Genomic DNA, 14357 nt, shown 5'->3' with positions numbered 1-14357 from the left:
CTCGGACGCAAGAGGACGTTGCCGCCCGGGAACAACTTCAAACCCGAGGTGTGGCATAAAAATAACAAGGCATTGATAAAGGCCGGAAACTTAAAGAGGCTCCTCGGATACCCAACGTATAAACTTGTCGAATGCATTTCGGCGATCCTCAAGATCGAAGATGAGAAGATTTGTTGAACCAGTTTTCAAGACCGACGACCGAAGATGAAGAACAGTTCAGAAGAATCGAGGAGCGTCCCCAACTTGAAGACCAGTTCAGGGGGCTACTGACGGTGTCCTGGACTAGGGGGTACTCACCACGTTGTCTCCCGATCAGTTGGATTGGGCCGAGGATCCCCATGGCCGTATACTCATGGGCCAGTCCGGACAGTTGCCGCATACAAGGAAGATTCCACAAGACTTGGCGATCAAGACAAGGACTCCTCCCCCACCGGCGTATTCGGCTAGGACTCTTGTTATCCTAGGCCTCGGGTGCATTATATAAACCGAGGCCAGGCTAGTCGAAAAGGATATACAACAACAATCATACCATAGGCTAGCTTCTAGGGTTTAGCCTCCTTGATCTCGTGGTAGATCTACTCTTGTAATACCCACATCATCAATATCAATCAAGGAGGACGTAGGGTTTTACCTCCATCAAGAGGGCCCGAACCTGGGTAAAACATCGTGTCCCTTGTCTCCTGTTACCATTGATCCTAAGACGCACTGCTTGGGACCCCCTACCCGAGATCCGCCGGTTTTGACACCGACAATCCCGTTTCGACCATAGGCAGTTGGCGAGAAGTCCGTTTCCTCCGTTTAGCGGTACGTCACACCCCTCCTGATGAATATGACCCCCTTTCGACCATAGGCAGTCGAATTGAAGGCCGTTTTCTCTGTTTTATGGTACGCCAAACCTTGAGCCGGTGGGTGGGGGTCGATGAACAGGACCCGTTTCGGCTGTTCGCCCAAGTCGGTTGGCTCCCGTTGAACAGGATGCATTCCGACCTAGTCGGTTGCCTCCCGATGAACATGACGATGTTTCTCTGTTCCGACCCAACCAGTTGGTTGCCAATAAACGGGAGGCCATTGCCGCCGTCCGTTGCTTCTCCATGTACACGAGCCATGGGCATACGTTTGTGCGAGTACGCGTTCGAGACCCCGCCCGTATGTACGTACGTGGTCGTACTTTTTGCAGCGTGGCTATACGAATGTGTACACGATTTAGATGGGACTTCCTGTGAGTGGTGTGGAAAGAAGCCAAGATCTAGCCAGAAGAAGGCGGCAGTGCCGTTATTGGTAAGAATGAAAGAGAGTTTTCAAAGGGAGTGAAGTTGGTGGTTTACGATTGTCTAGAGGTAGGAGGGGTTGTGAGGCTTATTCGCGAAATCAAGGGAGTAGTGTTGGAAGAACCATTTGACCCAAGGTAGGTCTGGTTCTGGTTTTTGGAGAAGCTTGAAGGCAAATTTCATGAGATGGCAGTTGTTTTGAAGAAGCAAGTTTTTAATACCGAGACCACCAGCAGCTTTGGGTTTGTAAACATTTTTCCAAGCGATAAGGCGTTTGGCCCCCGAGCAAGTTTCCTCGGAAGCCCGGAAGAAGGATCTACAAATTGCGCCTAGTTTTTTTATTATCATGTAATGATGTAAGAAATAGGTCTTTTGATTAAAACATGGGATTTATCTTTCATGATTATATCTCTCTACTTCTTTCATTTTTTCGATAAAGAGCGGTTTTTGTTGATTCATAATGTAGCATCAAGGGGATACATGCACTATGAACACACCTGGCTTCTGCATAACTAAGATGTGCAAAATCGACACTAACACACACACACAATCATGTTGGCGATAACAAAGTCATATAAGACCAAAACTATGCCTGGGATGAAGAAAAAAACGAAGCGATCAAAACAGTGAACAAGGAAAAACAACAACGACCATGGGCACCAATCACTGCTTGACATCACAAGGACTACTATAAATATCATCCAAAAGCAACACCTTCAAAGGAAACGACGCTCAAATGTTGCCATCGCCTGGTCCAACCATTGGAGGACCGAAGTCATCTTGTGTTGTCACTTCCATTTTCCGTTATTCCAGCAGCATTGCAAACGCGATAAAGTCACTGACAAATGTGAAAGGTCATCGGCATCGCCAAAATCCCTTGGGACGCTCTCGTAGCACCGCATCATCCTCACAAGTGGCGGCCTGCGATAGATGTATATCAGACAATACCACCATACACTGCCTATTGCTTCGCCGCCCTCACAAGTAGTGTACGTTCACAGCACGCCACTTGCGAGCCCGAGCGGAGGACCGCCTCACAGGTACACAAATGGTTGCCATGGCACCGACAAATCTCAGACCGCGGGTCCTTCTGACGCGAACTAACTCTGTCAAGTATGTCGCCGGTACAGCTACAACACATATTAGGGAAGAGCAAACACCACCAACACCATAGACGTGTGTGGGCCCGGCCAAATTTGGTGTTTTGAACTTTTTGGCAAACTTTAGCCAGATCCTATTGTTAAGGTTTTTGACAGTAGGGTATTTTCCACATTAGACGGACGTCACGGCGCAGTCCTGACGGTAGGCAGGTAAAACCATACCGTCAGAGACAATGACGATAGAAAAAAAATCAAATCGTGAAAAACTTTCAAACTAAAGTCAGATCTGAAGTTTGCCAAAAGGGTTAAAACACCAAATTTGGCCACGCTTGGCCCGAACGGCCATCGTGCCTGAAGCCACCGGTGCGCCGGACAGAGATCAGGTGACATGCACGTTTGCATGTCACCGTGTGCCTTGCGGCCTCCATTTAAATTTAAACATTGTAAAAAAATCTGAAAAAAATCACGCATGTTCGCAGCACATATTAAGATAACCCCTAAAAAATAGTGTGTGTTCGCAGCACATATCTCTGTCCCGGTGCGCCGCTCACGGGCAACACTACTGCACACGTGACCTATCAAAAAAAAACACTACTGCACGCGTGCACCAGATCGAATCCCATCGGGCGAGCTGCGACGCGGCCTTCCGCTCCATCTTACCGGCAAACGGTGCATCCCGCCGACTTCCAGCAAGGGATTCGGTCTTGCCGGCGAGTGGTGCGTTCCCCTGACCACGCGTTGCAACGAGAACTGCCTTCCAGATTGCAATGACGCCCATGTCCGGTGGTCCTCGCCCAGCTGTGGCCGCTGCTACTTCTTGTGTACGGGCATGGCCAATGCTCCAGCTTGGACCAGTGCCCCGCGGGTACACGTCGGACTAGCAGACGATGTGGAGGAGAATGGTAAAAAGACAGCTGCTTGCAGAGCGAGACGAGCTCTTGCAGAAGAGTCTGCTTCCTCGCTGTAATAAAGTGTTAAAAAGGCAGAAAGGGGGGACGAAAGGATGAAAGAGAAGGACAAGACTGTGTACAGGTGAGAAAAGCAAGGGCCGTGGGCAAGATGCGGGTCCGAGAGGAGATGTTGCTTCCGTTGGATAGGTAGCTGCATATAAGGTGGTCTCGCAGAATAAAATCATACGTGGAGGTTGAAACCACACCATGCCAGCGCCACCATAGTTCATGCCCTACTGCTGCTGCCTGTTGTCGCTACTGCAAGTCTGCAACAGCCGCTGCAAGCAGTACGTACATCCATCTTTGCTCAAAGATTGATGTCATGCCGCCCTGGATTTCCCGTCACTGTTGCTCACTGCTTGCCGCCGCCACGGACCACCAGGACCCCGCCGCCACCGTCGGCCGCATGGGCTTTGCCCGGCGGCGTCGTCCGTCAGCGGCCAATATGTGGATGTGGAGACCAGTAGATCCTTCTTTTCTTTGCTTATGCAAAATGTATCAATTCAGTAAGGTGCAAACTTTTTGCTTTTAAGATGTTTTTTTTTTGGTTGGTTTTCCTCTTTCTCAATCGTTGCAAACTCAGTAATATCTTCATACTAATTCACTGGTTACATGATTGGGTCCTCACTAAGTTCTCACCGGCCCCATCTTTTCTCACTTATGTACATTCTGTTCATAACTCAAATCCTTTTTCCGACCATTTTGTCACTGGTTAAATTATGCGGCTTAAACTATTATTGTGACCCCTGCTGCTTCCAGATTTTGACTTCTTTTTTGGTTAAATGAAATAGTTTTTTAATCAAGCCGTATCGTTTATTTTCTGAGTTATTTCAGGTCATCCTTCTTCTGATAATTTTTTTTGAGTTACTTGTTGTGTAATGGTGCAGGAGCTTTTCTCTGAGCTGGGTGATCTGAAGTATGCCTACAGTAAGGATACAATTTTCCCCTTTACATGTGTTCAATATTTGGACAGTCTGACATTGCCTCTTCTTGCAGGGAACGAATAGCAGTGTTGAGGCAAAACAGCAGTGTGCAACTTGATGGAAAACATACGAAAATAACCAACACCCCTATAACTCGAGCTGCACTTTAGTTAGTAATGGAGGTTATGATAGGGATGCTGAGGTATGTTCTACTAGCTGCATCAGTTACTTTATAAATTGAGTGCACATCAAATTGAATATAGATGAATTTGTATATATGTTTGCTAGAATTGTGCAAAGTTGTTTGGCCTAATCAGTGGTTAAGTGTTAGGGATGGTGATGCAACAATGACTCAGTATAACTGATAATTATATATCACTGAATGTCGCTAACACATGTTATATTGCATCGTGCTCAAGAAAGTTTAGGATTCATGGGTGATATAAACGCACGGCTCAAGTGATTTAGCAATTTCTTCATATTCTTGATTTAGAGGGAGTGGGAGAGAGGATGCACCCGTGGAAAAGTCTGGAAAAGAGCAAGTTCAAGAGGTGGATGCAGCAGCTCTGTTTTATCCTCCACAAACTTGCCTCCTTTGCCACCAGTCTGCTTATGCTAATTTACATGTTTATACTCCTCTCTAAGTTACACATGTACTTTAATATCTAGCAGCCACTTGGCTAATTTCCATGTTTTCGACTTTTTGACTAAGCAATCTTTCAGTATTATGCAGCACTACTGTTATGAATAGTGCATTTTCTTTTATAGTTAGTTTCAGGTTGTCCTTTTTTTAGAAAAAAATGGGTTGTCCTTATTTGCATGTCTAAAGAAATATTAATGTTACCTGTGGCCAGCAGGAATTATCTAAATTTATCACGACTGCTATACAATCACTAGCGCAGACCATAACTAGCATTTACAGAGTTTGAACAAGAGGCGGGCAATATCATCACTCCTGCTTCCTTTTAGCTGGCGTTGCTTTCTAACTTAAAAGAAATAAAACATGCTACACATATCGAAACATCTTATAGCAAATATAATGCTTCTACAAACCTTTTTTTTCTTTTGCACAACGACGCTAATACAGTACATGATATTGTCACCCTTGTCCATTTTGCAACCTATATATAAAGTTTGAACAAATATGCCCACAAAGTTTTTTTCTCAAAGTTTTGTCATGTTCAGATATTCTCAGATATTTAAATTATTCTTTCGTTAAAATGGACGAGGGCAGCAACGCGTGACTTCATGTTCTGCTACCACTGTATTATTGACTGTTCTCCTCATAGCTCTGTGATCCATTTTATTACCATACACTCAGGGGCGGAGCCAGTGTACAGCTGTTGGGTTCAGCTGAACCCAACGAATTTTTCTTGCCACGTATCTGTGTGTACATAATCCTTTGGTATGAACCCAGTAAAATGTGAGGCCTGAACCCATCGAATGTCATGCACAAGCACGAAGCCTTTCAGTCTGTATAAAATATTCTAGTGTAATTAGCCCAAACAAAGGCCCACAAGTAAATTGACCGGATTGGATTGATTTTTGATCGATGGATTCCATGTCTCGTACGCGCATAACGCACGCCGCACACAGCGATTTGACTCGATCGCTTGATTTGCTTCCTAACTTCGCGACTCCCCACAACTGTCTCGTCTCCCTAATCCTCGAAAAAAAATGTCTCGTCTCCCCCGTTCAGTCGTTCACCCAGGGCTCGGCCGCCGGACACAAGCCGTTAATGGCAGATCCCAGTCCGAATTCAAGGTATTGAGATCACATCACCACATCTACTCCGTATCCCTCTTGTGCATGTTCAATCTAGTCTGCCTAGAAGTAGAGTTTCTAATCATCTTTGCCCTAGATTTCTCACTGGCTTTTCGTGAACTTTGATTGATCTAGGTTATCAAATAACTTTCTAAAAAGAAATCAATCATCAGGCCACGAGGTTCAGATAATGGTGCTGCCACTTCCAGGTTCAAAAATAATGCTAGATGTTGACAAAAGATTAAATATCGTTGTTGCAAGTAGTATCCCTAAGCCATATATTAGAGAGAAAACAATTTAGGTGGTCTGCCTTATGATTGAATTGATCGGAAGAGAATATCAAACTACATAAGAAATCCTATAAGAAGCAAGATTAGATTAGACAAAGATATTTAACCAGCGAACCTTACACCAGGGCCTAATTTTGATTATCCACCTACTAGGGTCATTGTCTAATTTTCAGTGTGGAGAAATATATGTTTACTATCACTTAGAATGATGATGTGTTCGATGTTTTTTTTGCTTGATGGTACTTATTTTAAACTTGTCAAACTAACGTGTATCTTTATTTAATGTTTTCAGAAAGATGCATGAAAAATGCAATTAATTTCATCCACCTGGTACGTATTGCTCTCTTTGGTTTTTAAAATATAACGATTACATTCGAATGGTGATATGATTGTAACAGTTATATTCTTTATGTTGCCTCTGAGTGCTATAGTCTTTGTAAGACGGTGTGAAATTGGACTACGTACTAATGAACAGATATCAAATCCCTGTAGTTGGCTATGCGCATCCCCCCCACCCCCCTACAAATTTTTTGTTCTCACGGCAAGCCAATGAATGAACCCATCGGCTAAATTTTCTAGCTCCGCCCCTGCATACACTTCTACAATGGACGATTTAAAAAACCCTTCCCGAATAATCTCTTGAGCCGTTCGCGATGAACGTATTTGTGGTAGTGCACTGGTCATCACCTCAGATGAATCCACAAGGACCACAACTAATATGACACGAGCCATAGGAATCTTCGCATCTACGTGGAGGGATCGACTTGGAATATTATTAGAATTAGTACATTAGCTCTGCGATCCCAATTGCTTGCACTTCTTGTTTGGCTCCGCAGAGCAACGTGGCACCAATCACAAGAGGAGAGACCAGAGAATACCATATATAGAGGCAGAGTTGTCCACTCCGCGCGCACACCCAGAAACCTATTTCCTCTCCACCATTGCACAAGCAACCAACATCGGCATTTGGCGACCTCCATTGTCCCGTGGAGCTGGACAGGTCAAGGCTGTAGCTAAAAGGGTTTCCTGGTTTGGTACATCCAACAAGCGCAAGCATGGAGGAGAGACCAATGGCCTCTTCCACTTCCTGCGAAGGCTCTGACCACGACGACAAGAACAAGAAGCACCACTGCGAGCTGATCGGCTACGAGGCGCTGCCGGAGTGGCTCAAGGACAACGAGTACATCCACGGCTACTACCGGTGCGAGTGGCCGATGAAGGAGACCATCCTCAGCATCTTCTCCATCCACAACGAGACCCTCAACGTCTGGTCGTAAGTCCCTTAACCGATTGCAATATGCTCATCAATGGCGAGGCGATTCCCCTGAATCATCTCGACTCTGTTGCTCCACACGCGCAGGCATTTGGTAGGATTCCTGCTGTTCCTGTGCTTGACGATCCTCACGGCAATGGTGATCCCACGGGACGGCTGCAGCGGCGACGGGAACACATTTGACGACGCGCCATCGACGAGGAGCTACTGGGGAGATCTGATGGCGATGGCCAACATGACAGGGGCGCTGAAGCACGAGGCAGCCGCCTGCCTCCTGCTGCCTCCAGCTGCCGCAGATTTGCCTGGAAATGAGGAGGAGATCCCGAACAGCTGTCCACCCAACACATCCTCCTCGCTCTCTCACCACCATGTTGCCTTGATCCAGGTACCACTATACTAATCATCACTGATTGCACTACTAACTCTGCTTGTTTATTCAATTGATGGTTAAGTGCCATTGTCATGTGTTCATGTGCTCTGGTTAACTGGACCTGTCATATTGAAGGTAGGTTGGTAGGTAGAAATTCTAGTACTACTACTATTGGTTTTGGAGCTGGTTGGCCAGTTTTAATTTAATGGGGCGGTGGTGTGGCAGGGCACCAGCATTGCATTTATGCTTGGGAGTCCTTTCCCCTTGCTTTCCTGTGCTGTGCTAGCTAGGGTTCCTGAGCTTGATGCATGCAGGACATGTTTGTTGGTTTACTTTTTCTTCAGAGTGCTAGGAGTAGTAGGAGGATACAGGAGGTACCCTTGATAGGTTGATTGCTTTTGGTGCATGGTCTATTCATGTTGTGCCAACCACAATGTTTCCCAAAGCCAAAGGCACCTTTTATTATTAAGGTTCTTGCCAACAGCTTGACTAGTGCCAGTGTGTCTCAACTGCTGGGTTTTGTCAATGTGTCTCACAATCTTTTTTATTTTTTTATCAAAAAATTGATATAGATTGAAAAAGTCCGGAATCTTATACTATATAGATATACAGATCTCCCTCTTATTCAGGACAGTGTAAGCGCTTTTTAGGATCTGCGCTGGTCAAACTTTTACAAGTTTACTCATGAACAAGGAAATGGAGTATATATATATTAGCGAAAATCATAACATTGATTTTACTATAATCATCTGTACAATATTCTTGTACAAAGTATATTTATTTTCATGCAAGGGAACATATTTTCATAAAACTGATGGTCAAAATGAAACCTTTAACCCCGCAAAGAAAATCCTTTAAGATTCTGTCACCTTCGTGGGTGGAGGTAATGCAACCACTCTACTTTTCCATGAATGTGATGGACAACCACTTATTTGGTTGTGCAACCCTTGATTAGCTCATTTTGGTCAACCAATCGAATCACGTTAGCTGTATGCTGCAGTTCCACATGCATTGACATATAGCAAGAATTGAATATATAATTTTGCTGGAAAAGATTGACCTTTGCTTTGAGAATCGTGCATTTTCTCTTCGTGCATGTGCGCTGCCGTGCAGCTGTGCTAAGAGCCTATGGGCACTCGTAAGAGAGCTTTCGTGCATAGTAAAATCTTTCATAGACGTTGATAATTTGTAATTTTAGACACCATATTTTACAACCGTTAAGATTACACCTACTTCCAATTTGGTTGTAGTTCTTTTGGGGTTCTTTTATGTTGGAATATATTGCCCTTTTCTCTTCATTAGTTTGAGTTTTTGGATGAATTTGCTGAAACATAATTTAATATGGTATCAAAGCCAAGAGATTTCTGAAATCTATTATATTTTTACTTTCTACATCGTTCTCACATCTAAAGATTAAAGGAGTCTAAATCTGTAGGTGAAGTGGAGTGTTGACATATATTGCCTGCCACTCTCTATCGATTCTGATTTTTGGATAAACGGTCTGGTGCTTGAATTCAATATTGTACACATTTTTTTAGAATCAATATTCGACACAATATAAATTACTATGAAGTTAAATTTTCAAGACCATGTGGATGTGTAAGACAATGGCATGTAGGACAGAAGTTCCATATCTCCTGGATCCATGTAGGGATCCATATAACTAAGTGTCAACATGGGTTCGCATAAGAGTTAAATGCGTGGTCCTATTCCCTCCCCCCCCCCCCCCCAAGTGTCAAGAGTTCTAGTTCGATGTGAATGCACATCCCTGTGGCCAGAGAGTTGGTATTGTCGATGTCGAGGCCAGAGAGCCGCAGGGACCACGCGGGAGGCTGGGGCGGCGTGAGAGGTGGACCCTATTGCCATCAATTCCATGCTCCGTTGTCGTCCCCAAGCACCACGACATGATTGTGGTTAGCTCCTGGTCCCTTTGCCCTCCTCCCGCTTCTCCTCGTGGCATGTAGCACCGCCACGACTAGCACCACCAACCTCCATACAGTGAATATAGGGCTCCACGACACCTCCATACAGTGAATATAGGGCTCCACGACACCTCCTCCAGACACGGTACAACCTTAGCTGGCTAACCTTCCCGCGCTAAGCTCTCCTCTGCCACTCACATTTTTCAAGTGGGCCGCCGCCATCCTCGCCCTGTTGTGTCGTGCAAGCAACCAAGTCATGTTCGTAGTCTCAACCTGACACATGAACTAGCAGATGTGTCGCACCATCATCCTCACAGACACCACCACAAGTTACTTGCTGGACTATGATCATCGCGTCTTGACGGGCCTCTAATGCCGCCTATAGCTTCCGATTCGCTTGAACAGGTAAGTAGACGAATAGGAGGGAATATGATCGTGAGGTGTTTTTGAAAAGATCCACATCCCGCATTTACGACTGGTGGGCCCTATGTCAACGTGGTTGTGGTCAAAGCGCCCCTTAGGCCAGTCAATGTGGGTTAGTGGTCAAAAGGGCCTCTTATGAAATTTTTACAAAAGATTTTATGCCGAGATATCATTTTCATATAATTGGGACTGACTTGACATTTTGAAAAAAGAATTAGGACCACCTTTGCATTTAACTCTGCATAACTAGATGTCCCTTGGTTTGTGCCTGTCTTGATTCACAATTCCCTGTCCATTTGAACCCTTGTTCATCAATATTGTAAGCAGATATCGATAAGTGACTACATACGGAGCAAAATGAGTGAATCCACACTCTAAAATATGTCTATATACATCCGTATGCGGTAGTCCATTTGAAGTCTCTAAAAAGACAAATATTTAGAAACGGAGGGAGTAGAGTATAGAATTTGATGGGTATCATTCACAAACTTAAATATTTTTTATCGAAAATTTAAATATATTTTCACTAATTACACAACTGCCTCTTAATAAGTCACCTAAAATTGAGTTTTATTCGAGAGCACCAAAGAGAGTTCGTAATTAACTCCAGCGAGTGTGCTATCCTATCCGACAAATTAAGCTTCAGTTTGTACTACCTCTTCCCCTGCTAAATACCGTATGAACCGCAGGACGCCAGCGCGGCGCCACGGGCCGCGGACGACGCTGCCTCCGCCGATCCGATCACGCGGTGGCCGATGTTCGCGTACCTGTGCGGAGCCATGGTGTGCCTACTTACGAGCAGCGCTTGCCACCTGGTGCTGTGCCACTCGGAGAGAATGGCGTACGTGACGCTCCGGCTGGACTATGCCGGCATCGCCGCCCTGATCGTCACCTCCTTCTACCCGGTCGTCTACTACTCCTTCCTCTGCCATCCGGGGCTGCAGCGGCTCTACATGGGCTTCATCACCGCCTTCGGCGCCGCGGCGGTCACGGCGTCGCTGGTGCCGGTGTTCCAGGCGCCCGAGTTCCGCCTGCTCCGCGCCGGGCTCTTCTCATGCATGGGCGTGTCGGGGCTCATCCCCGTCGCGCACAAGCTCGTGCTGTACGGCGGCCGGCGGGAGGCCGCCGTGACGGCGTGCTACGAGGCGCTCATGGGCGCGCTCTACGGGCTCGGCGCCGCCGTCTACGCGGCGCGCATGCCGGAGCGGTGGTTCCCCGGGCGGTTCGACCTCGTCGGGCACAGCCACCAGCTGTTCCATCTATTCGTCATCGCCGGCGCGTACGCGCACTACCTCGGTGGCGTCGAGTACCTCAAGTGGAGGGACGCCGACAGGTGCTGGTGACCGGCGGCATGGCATGGCATGGCTACAGTTGTACAGCTACATCTCCGGCTGAAGGTGCTTCCATTAATCCAACTGAAGATGGTGGGATCTGGCGTCAAGAAATTGTGCATTTTGTAGTGAAAGAGTACTGAGGTATACATTCATAGGGGATTGTTTGATTGATGAAATGGATGTGAGGCGTAATTTGCATGAAGAGATTAAGAGCTGCTTAGCACCGGACAAGGGACAATCTTGTGTATAATTGATTGGAACCTCACCTTCATGGTCTCGAAAGAAAATGAGTGCAACTAATGCTGTAACAAACATATGTAGATAAACTTGGATTCAGTGATAATTATATTCGTCAACTGAGCCTTGAGGATCTCACTCATATCGCTCCGTTTGATGAAAGTGTCAGGCTGTTCCACTTGCATGATTGCATCAACTTCGTCGGATTTTCTTCCGATCTCTATTATTTTTTAGAACGAAGACGCCGGAGTTGTCCTGCATTAAATTAATATATCATAAAGCTCACAGACAGACAGAGTAATATAGGTTCACACAACAACTAAACTAACTTAAGTCAACACTCACAGCTTGCCCGAGCACGCAGGCTCACCGGATAGCAAAATAAACTACTCCTTCAGTAACTTAATATAAAACGTTTTTGTCACTGTCATAGTGTCAAAAAACATCTTATATTAAGTTACGGATGGAGTATTACCCTAAGTAGCATCCACAGGAGCTCTCGTGACGCAATTAATGTGTCGATATCTTTGCAACACCAGTTCCAAGTTTTCAACGTTCCAGTTCGGCATGGCATTGCTGCAGAAAAATTATGCATTTGAAGGTACAATCAGTCGGATGCGAGGGGAAGACACCTTCGATGGTTGTTTTATTGTGGATATACCAAAGAGACCAAAGAAGAGCCCCAACACTGGTCCACATAATTCTCATAGTGCTACCCTATAGAGAAGCGAGGCAAGCTAGGAGATCGACATAGACTACTTGTTGGAACCTTTTTGAAACCTATTATTTTAATAAATGGTTGTGTGCATCAAGAGATGCACAGGCCGGGGGTATGCCTCCTTTTCGAAAAAAAAGCTATGAGATCGACACAAGACTTAGGATTCCAGGCTACCCTAGCAGCCTCCCTAACTACGCTCCAAGCAAAAATGGCAAGGTCGCAGCAAAAGAAAGTGTTGTTCGCATCCTCCGGGGAACCATAAATAAACCAGTCGCCATCGGAGGTACCGTTGTGCTTAGCTACATCAGTCGAAGTAGGTAGACGATTACGAGACATTTGCCACAGAGAGATTATAACCTTAAGAGAAATTTTAGCTTTCCAAACGCCTCTAGCTATGTGAAGACCATTACCCTTGGTTAACCTAGCATGCGTAGATTTAATCGAGAATTTGCCCAACGAGGAAAGGTGTCACCACACTTTGTCCCGCCCTGCAAAAAGATTCACATTGGCTACCTTAGCACACATGACAGTCCTGAAAGAGCTGTTTATCGACTAGAGGGGGGGGGGGGTGAATAGGCGATTTTTATGAAAGTCTTCAAAACATGGGAGTTTCAAAGACAAACAATAGAAATGACGCTATTCGTATGCAGCGGAAGGTAGACTACACTAGGCAAGCCATAGTCAAGTAATCAATGAAGTGAAAGCACGAAGACTATTAGCAGCTAGGTAGTAAGGATCAGGATAGAAGATAGTATGAAGCCAATCAGAACAAGTAGTCACGCAGTGAAGTCAAACAGATAATGCAAACAGACAATGACTTCACGAAGAACAACTGTAAGTAAAAAGAAGTGAGAGATAGAACCAGTAGCTTGGAGAAGACAGTGATTTGTTCGACCAGTTCCAGTTGCTGTGACAATTGTACGTCTGGTTAGGGAGGCTGAGATTCAACTCAGAAGACCGCGTCTTCACCTTATTCCCCTTGAGCTAAGGACACTTAGTCCCCGTCCAATCACTCTGGTAATTCTTCAAGGTAGACTTCCAAACCTTCAAAGACTTCTTTCACGGCAATCCACAATGACTCTTGGATGCTCAGAACGCGACGCCTAACCAGCTGGAGGATTCACAATTCTCAAGTGTAACAAGTCTTCAGATCACGCGGACAGAAAGACTTCAGTGATGCCAAACACTCTTTGGGCTCTGGGTGGTTTGGGCTTTGTCCTCGCAAGGATTCTCTCTCAAATGCTTCGGAGGTGGGTTGCTCTCAAACGACAAAAGCCATGCACTAACTCTGAGCAGCCACCAATTTATGGTGTAGGGGGTGGGCTATTTATAGCCACAGGGCAACCCGACCCGATTTGTCCGAAATGACCCTCGGTCACTAAGGAACTGACACGTCTCACACGGTCAGATTTCAAACACACGTGGCAGCTTGACTTGAGCTACAAGTAAAGCTGACTCATCCGACTCTGGATAAGATTTGCTCTCATTGTCTTCGCTCGAAGACATAGGATTTGGTTGAGCATCACTTTAGTCACTCTGACTTTGTTCACTTGGACCCCACTTAACAGTGCGGTGGTTCCTATGACTCAACAAAGAAGAAAAGGAAACAACAAAACAACTAAGTCTTCGCGCTCCATAGTCTTCATGCGATGTCTTCTCATGTCATAGTCTTCAACGTGAAAAGCTTCACAGACCACCATTGTCTTCAATGTCTTCACACATTTTTAGGGGTCATCTCCGGTAGGTAAACCAAATCAATGAGGGACTACTACCTGTGTTATCCTG

General features: G+C 45.6%; 1 protein-coding gene across 6 annotated transcripts; it reads left to right on the top strand.

Moving 5' to 3' along the window:
* Positions 1-5621: 5621 nt before the first annotated feature.
* On the top strand, positions 5622-11973 carry LOC123110875 (heptahelical transmembrane protein 4). Of its 6 annotated transcripts, XM_044531509.1 has the most exons (6): positions 5817-6005; positions 6141-6214; positions 6588-6625; positions 7132-7568; positions 7656-7953; positions 10973-11973. In XM_044531509.1, the coding sequence occupies exons 4-6, from the start codon at positions 7351-7353 to the stop codon at positions 11624-11626; spliced, it is 1170 nt and encodes a 389-aa protein (XP_044387444.1). In that variant the 5' UTR covers positions 5817-6005; positions 6141-6214; positions 6588-6625; positions 7132-7350; the 3' UTR covers positions 11627-11973. The 6 variants fall into 6 exon arrangements, with proteins under 6 accessions (XP_044387445.1, XP_044387447.1, XP_044387441.1 ...); XM_044531508.1 differs by lacking the exon at positions 6141-6214; XM_044531510.1 differs by lacking the exons at positions 7132-7568; positions 7656-7953 and having other exon boundaries at positions 5622-6005.
* The last annotated feature ends 2384 nt before the right edge of the window (positions 11974-14357 follow it).

This window comes from Triticum aestivum, chromosome 5B (assembly GCF_018294505.1).
Source record: "Triticum aestivum cultivar Chinese Spring chromosome 5B, IWGSC CS RefSeq v2.1, whole genome shotgun sequence".
NCBI lineage: Eukaryota > Viridiplantae > Streptophyta > Magnoliopsida > Poales > Poaceae > Triticum > Triticum aestivum.
This window is presented reverse-complemented; position numbering and strand designations above follow the sequence as displayed.

Coding starts and splice junctions, on each gene's coding strand:
- LOC123110875 (XM_044531506.1), top strand. CDS start 7,351: ATGGAGGAGAGACCAATGGCCTCTTCCACTTCCTGCGAAGGCTCTGAC. Junction 7,569..7,655: donor GAGACCCTCAACGTCTGGTC/GTAAGTCCCTTA, acceptor CCACACGCGCAG/GCATTTGGTAGGATTCCTGC. Junction 7,954..10,972: donor ACCATGTTGCCTTGATCCAG/GTACCACTATAC, acceptor TATGAACCGCAG/GACGCCAGCGCGGCGCCACG.